The sequence below is a fragment of the Microtus ochrogaster genome (assembly GCF_000317375.1).
Source record: "Microtus ochrogaster isolate Prairie Vole_2 chromosome 14 unlocalized genomic scaffold, MicOch1.0 chr14_random_2, whole genome shotgun sequence".
NCBI classification, from domain to species: Eukaryota; Metazoa; Chordata; class Mammalia; order Rodentia; family Cricetidae; genus Microtus; species Microtus ochrogaster.
This window is the reverse complement of record NW_004949097.1, coordinates 12,094,466-12,101,323: the sequence shown is the minus strand read 5'-3', so window position 1 is coordinate 12,101,323 and position 6,858 is coordinate 12,094,466. Positions and strand designations below refer to the sequence as shown.

General features: G+C 47.5%; 1 protein-coding gene across 1 annotated transcript; it reads right to left on the bottom strand.

Annotated features, from left to right (window-relative positions):
- Positions 1-269: 269 nt before the first annotated feature.
- LOC102002128 (tubulin alpha-3 chain) lies at positions 270-3,351 on the bottom strand. Its single transcript, XM_026787928.1, has 4 exons — positions 3,132-3,351; positions 2,748-2,896; positions 1,773-2,453; positions 270-591 (listed from the first exon to the last, which is right to left on the bottom strand). Exons 1-4 carry the CDS (start codon positions 3,250-3,252, stop codon positions 295-297), a joined length of 1,248 nt encoding a protein of 415 aa, XP_026643729.1. The 5' UTR covers positions 3,253-3,351; the 3' UTR covers positions 270-294.
- Positions 3,352-6,858: the final 3,507 nt, after the last annotated feature.

The following is a 6,858-nucleotide window of genomic DNA, read 5'->3' as shown; positions in this document are numbered from 1 at the left end:
CCAAGACAGGGTCCGTTTTTGTGCTAGTCCAGCAGCACTTCAACATTAAACACATTATCCTAATGTCCTTAGTTAGGACTTAAAACTGAACACAGACAGGTTTATCATTTCTTAGGGAAAAACTGATGTTTTCCCTAGAGAAATCCCTAGAGAAATTTATGCAGGAAAGGCAGGTATCTAGAAAGGAATTGTGTTAGAAAGTACAGCACACAGGAAGGCAATGCCTCGATACAGAAAGTTTAATGAGTAAATAAGCCCTTTAGTTTCAATGGTGGGGAAGTCAGACCCATACACTCAGTATTCCTCCCCTTCTTCTGCCTCTGCCTCCACGGAATCCACGCCCACCTCTTCATAATCCTTCTCCAGCGCTGCCAGGTCCTCCCGGGCCTCTGAGAACTCCCCTTCCTCCATGCCTTCTCCCACATACCAGTGCACGAAGGCCCGCTTGGCGTACATGAGGTCAAACTTGTGGTCCAGGCGGGCCCAGGCCTCGGCGATGGCAGTGGTGTTGCTCAGCATGCACACGGCCCTCTGCACCTTGGCCAGGTCTCCCCCAGGCACCACGGTGGGGGGCTGGTAGTTGATACCCACCTGCCAGAGAAGAACATACAGTCGAGTTTATAATAGCCTCAGAAATACTAAGTTCACTAGCTGTGGCCCCAGGTTAAGCTGCAAATACACCATACTTTTGGGGGAATAATCACCTGTACAAGGCAACACATACGATTTCGAAGGACTTACTTAGACCACTAACGGCCGGACTGGAACAACAAAGGCAAAGAACGAGAACCCTATCCACGGTATACTGTATGTTTAAAGGAAGAGGAACTCTTGGTATGAATGTGTGGGAAACTCCCATGTAGCAGTGAACCCTAGCAAGAAATCGTAGCTGAGGGGTGATAAACCCTTTTCATACCCTGATGAACAGGTTATTGTTAGCAGCAGATAGGAACAGTCAGACTGGAGATGGGAACAGGCAAGGACAGAGACGTAAGACGTCTTCCTCTGATCAAGAAGGACACGCCCACTTTAAGATGAACAGGGGTCCTTTGCTTCTCTCTGCTAGGCTGTCAACCAGCATCACCCACATAGGAGGCAGACTATGCCTTGAATATTCAGACTGCTCCATTTTATCAGGACAGAAAGCTTTGTTATTCACCATGAAAGTAGAGTTTCAGCTTTTCATAGTTTTAATATTTTTTTTTAATTAAAGGCTATAAAAATTATTTCCAAAGCCCAGACTGGCTTCAAACTCACTATGGGGTCAAGGAATACCTTGAACTCTAGTGTTGGGATCACAGGCATGTGCCACCATCAATGCCAAACTAAAATCTAATTTTTAAACATGGAAACTAGTGTAGTCCAAGTAAAAAGACTGTGTGGTAAACCAGTAATGCCAAGTGGTGTTGGCAGACTCTTTCTGTAGGGACGGCCAGCCTGACTCATACTGTCCCCCTGTGGGGACAGGTTCAGCTGGGAGGAAACCTGGGCGAGGCACAACACACCTGTGAGACACTCCCTCCCCGGATGTCCTTGCTTCTCCATGTTTCACCAACAGAGAAAAAAAATTCATTCGTCTGCTACAGGTTTGGTAATTGATGGTTTTAAGAAAGGATACTCAGCATTATTTGCAAAAAATAAAATCACTTAGAAGTTAATTACAATACATGCTTTCTTTGGAGCCTGACGTGGAAAGGGAATTCTTGCCCAGAGCTTTGGATGGCCCTGAAGCAGAAACTGGCAGATATGATGGTCACAGTACCCAGTCCTACCTTAAAGCCAGTTGGGCACCAATCCACAAATTGGATGGTGCGCTTGGTCTTGATGGTAGCAATAGCCGCATTGACATCTTTGGGAACCACATCCCCCCTGTACAACATGCAGCAGGCCATGTATTTGCCGTGGCGAGGGTCACACTTGACCATCTGATTGGCTGGCTCGAAGCAAGCATTGGTGATCTCTGCCACGGACAGCTGCTCATGGTACGCCTTCTCAGCTGAGATGACGGGGGCGTAGGTGGCCAGCGGGAAGTGGATGCGAGGGTATGGCACCAGGTTGGTCTGGAATTCCGTTAGATCCACATTCAGAGCCCCGTCAAACCTCAGGGAGGCTGTGATGGAGGACACGATCTGCCCGATCAGACGGTTCAGGTTGGTGTATGTGGGGCGTTCAATATCCAGGTTGCGCCGACAGATGTCATAGATGGCTTCGTTATCCACCATGAAGGCGCAGTCAGAATGCTCCAGTGTCGTGTGTGTGGTCAGGATGGAGTTGTAGGGCTCCACCACGGCTGTGGAAACCTGGGGGGCTGGGTAAATGGCGAATTCCAGTTTGGACTTCTTGCCATAGTCCACTGAAAGCCGTTCCATGAGCAGAGATGCGAACCCGGATCCTGTGCCCCCTCCAAAGCTGTGGAAGATGAGGAAGCCCTGCAGTCCTGTGCATAGATCTGCCTGTGAGAAGCCAGAGTACGTAAGCCAGTGCCTACAGAGCCACGCCCCAGCCTCATGAGTTCCACTCTGCAAACTGACACAAACCCACTGTCTACCACACACTGTAGTTTGAACACCACAATGAAGACCCATGGCTGCATCAAAGAACAGGCTCTATGGTGAAGTATTTTGGTAAACTCATGAAATTTTTGATTCTAACCCTTTTGCCAAAATGACCATACCCCCACCACCATCCAGAGCAACTCTCTGGACCAGGACAAGCACCACATGAAGCCTTCTCTGCAACCCTCTTACCAGTTTTCGAATTCGGTCCAGGACCAGGTCAACAATCTCCTTGCCAATGGTATAATGACCTCTGGCATAATTATTGGCCGCATCTTCCTTCCCAGTGATCAGCTGCTCTGGGTGGAAGAGTTGTCTGTAGGTACCGGTACGCACTTCATCTAGAGAGACCATATGGGCCATGAGTCTTTCAGGCAAGGGCCATGCAATTCTACTGTGCTTATATGTCAACAGTGTCTCCTAGTTTGTGGTTATACGTGGTTATATTCAGTTTCTCCCCCAACAAAGTCACAAGCACACATCTGTACAGCTGTACACTCTGCAGAGATGTCAGCAGGTTTTCCTGAGACACTCACACTCTCCCAGGAAAGCTGCCACCCTGACCCAGGCACCTACCGACCACAGTGGGCTCCAGGTCCACAAACACTGCTCTGGGCACATGCTTGCCAGCTCCGGTTTCACTGAAGAATGTGTTGAAGGAGTCGTCCCCGCCACCGATGGTTTTGTCACTTGGCATCTGACCATCAGGTTGAATACCATGTTCAAGGCAGTACAGTTCCCAGCAGGCATTGCCGATCTGGACACCTGCCTGCCCCACGTGGATAGAGATACACTCACGCTGGAATCCAGAACAGAAACACGATGTTCATTCACTTGAAGCTGTATGACATACCAACATAATTTTGTGTAGCGCCACAGTGTCTTTTCCACACTTTATTTACAACAACTCTCAGGCATGCCTTTATCTCTATCAAAAACTGACTCTACCAAGTGCAGTTGCACAGGCCATAATAATCCCAGCAATGAAAAGAAAGATTAGGTTCAAGACCAGCCCTATCCCAAGACAAATACACACAGAGAGATCAAACAGCTTGGATTGCTCTACACGTGCCCTATTTGGATACAGTTTCACTGACGCTGGCTGGCCTCAAACCAGTGGCAATCCTCTTGCCTCAGCCCCTCAAGTGCTAGGATTATGGCAGTAAGCCCACACACCAAGCTAGCCCTTCTGTGAAGTAAAGGTTAGCCCAGAGTGTCTGCTACTCTCCAAACGCTTTCAAGCTTAAGGGCTCATGAGGGAGAGTTGAAGTAACTCTCTGAAGAGTATCCGGCTTTAGTTGTGGCCACTAGAGAAGGATACTCCAGTGAGAGGAGTAGGTCCCAGGTCACCCAGTCCACGCCCGGCAGTCATGGGTCTTCCTTCTGCCCATCTAGGCCACCTGTTTATCACTCTCCATCCATTCTGTGCCAGGAAGCTGACTCAGGAACACATCTGAGTTAATATTCTTCATAAAGATACCATTCTGTTTAATCACTTTACTTCCTGGAATATAACATTCCCAGACAGTGAAGTATTGAGATGCTAGTCTATCCTGAATCTCTTCTTTATTCAGAAATTTAAGGCAGGGATTTGTCATAACCCGGGCTGGCCTCAGTATACATAGTGCTAGGATTATAGGCCTGTGCCACCATATCCAGCTATGGCTTCTTTAACCCTCTTTTGATTTTTGATTTAACCTTTTTGGATTTCACCCAAGTTATCATTTTGAAAAGAGTGTTTTCATGCCAGGACCTAACTACACCCAGTAGCCACCTGTCCAGTTTTAAACAAGTCACCCCCACACGTATGTAGAGATCAAATGAAGTTTTCAGGATGTCACATCACACATTCTACAGAGGTATGCTATCTGTGGCCCATGGACCAAACATGACCCAGGATAGCTATTAATGTGGCTATGAACTTATTGAGAAAATGACCTTTTTCTTTATAAATTATGGGTTCTTGAGCATAACTTTATGAAGGATAACACTGTATTGCATGTCATGCAGAGTGTATGCATGCTCGTGCTGTATGCACTCATGTGTGGCTACAGTTCTAAACTGCTGGCATGCACCTTCTGGTGTGCTATCTTTTGAGTGCAGACAGTTGAATTAGCCCATCAGGAGTTACATATGCTTCTCAGCAACTTTAAAAAACAAAACAGCGATGGTTTTATCCCACAGAGCAAACAATAGGTGTTAGTTGATGTTCACAAGATAGGAAAGTATTCTTATTTGACAAAGTATTTCTACACCTTAGTTAGGAGTCATGGATCCCCCACTGAGCTTACAATTGGTTGCTCTGTACTGCACCACAAGTCGGAAAGGCCCAAACTTTGCTTTCTATTTTCCTGTCAATTTTCTTTCTTTTTTGTTTTGAGACAGGGTCTCACTGTGTTGCTCTGGTTGTTGACTAGAACTCACAAAGATACTTTCCTCCACCTCCCAAGTGCTGAGATTAAAGGTATATGTCACTACGCCTAGCCACCAATTTTCTTAATAAAAGAAAATACAGGGCTGGCGTATGGCTCAGTGATGAAAGGCACTGACTACCAACCCCCTTCTGCAGTCTTCTGAGCTCCACTGCAGCCATGTGCACATTCATGCACATAAGTAAATGTAATGCAAAAACGAAGCAAATACAGTCCCTTATCTACTATTTATAAAATCCCAGCAAGGCTTTTATGTCTCAAAAATAAACAGAACCCCCCACACACACACCAGGAAAAAACTGCAAAAACTTCAATGAAAACAAGACAGATATTTTTTGAAGCAAATATACAAAGATTCTATATAATTTATAGGGAAGTTGTGCAAGTTTTCAAAGGTTAATTTTGAAAAATTAAGGCATATACAAAAACACTGTGTTGGTTATTTCTGTCAGCTCGACACCAACTAGAGTCACGTGGGAAGGGGCACCATCTGTGGGGCAGTTTCTTATTAATGATTCACACAGGAGGGCTCGACCTCCGTATGCAGGGCCATCCTTAGTCAGGTAGGCCTGGGCTGTGTAAGGAAGCAGGCAGAGCAAGCCAGTAAGCAGTATTCCTGCATGGTCTCCTTCAGCGCCTGCCTAGGTGTCCCTGCTGAAAGACAAACTTTCATCACGCAAGCTGCTTTGGTCAGCGTGCTAGCGCAGCAACAGAAAGCAAACCAGACAGAACATGCTGCCAAGTTCCACGCAGATAAGGCTAAGAGGACTGAGATGTCCTCTCAATAATTTAATTAAAAAATGATTAAGCCAGGCGTGGTGGCACACGACAGTTACCAGCTCGATCAGGAGGCTGGCAGGATTAGGAGACCGTGGCACAAGCCCACCCAGACCCAGCTCTTAGCTGGCATTTGTTAGCAAGTGTTACTTTTAAAGGTTCCCTTCCTAGGGCTGGGGAGACTAAGAGAGGTCCTTGCAGAGGGAATTCACCACCCCCTGACTCCATCCAGCTCCTGCCTGTTCAGTGCCCTCTTCCGGCTTCTCTGGGAAACTGTACTCTTAAACACACACTTCTCACAGACACTCTACACACAACTGAAAACAAATCTTAAAGAGTCTATTTTACTTTTCCCTCTTGTAAGGTCTTGCAGCCTATGTTGGCCTCAAATTCACTAACTCCGCCTACTCTGGAACGTCCAATTTTCCCGCCTCAGCCTCCGTTGTGTTTGGGATTACCGCATGTCACATGCTCAGCTCTACTTTCTGGTGGGAACACACAGTACCGCTTACAAACCCCATAGCATGACCACCTGCAGCTGGCACCAAACACACAAAGGTTCTCTAGGAAGCTGGGTGGAGCAGGTGGCAAACTGATTCCCTACACCTGTAGGTGGTCTTAAAATTCCAAACAAAGGCTCTTTGGGGTCGGCAACTTTTACTTTTCCCATGGTGAGCATTAGACCAGAAAGCTTGGTAGCTTCTAGAATCTTCTGGAACCAACACCATGGCTTGTTCCCTCACTCAAGGGCACTGGCAACCAGAAAACACGAGACAAATGCTCTCTCTCCAAAACCTTTCTGCCACCCTCCTTTTTGTCTTTTCTGAAGCCTGAAAGTCTATGTGACTGAGGCTGGCCTCGAACTCTTGCCCAGCCTCTTTGGTCAGTATCTGCAGAGCTGGGACTCCAGGTGGGGGCTGCACCCCAAGGGGAATCCCGTTCTCACGAGAACCTGAGCTCAACAAGGACCCCAGAGAGGGAGGTTGCTGCAACCTCTGGACCCCGAAGCCCTCGCTCACTCCCCCTCACCCTGGCCGGCCCTGGCTCACCCCACCCCCGTTCCTGACTTCTCCTCCCCGGCCCTGGCTCCCCCC

Bases quoted from the DNA above. Each gene is read 5' to 3' on its own strand.
- LOC102002128 (XM_026787928.1), bottom strand. From the start codon at position 3,252: ATGCCAAGTGACAAAACCATCGGTGGCGGGGACGACTCCTTCAACACA. The intron at 2,897-3,131 runs GTAGGTGCCTGG...TGGTCTCTCTAG, and splicing joins CCTGGAGCCCACTGTGGTCG to ATGAAGTGCGTACCGGTACC. The intron at 592-1,772 runs GTAGGACTGGGT...CTTCTCTGGCAG, and splicing joins GGTGCCCAACTGGCTTTAAG to GTGGGTATCAACTACCAGCC.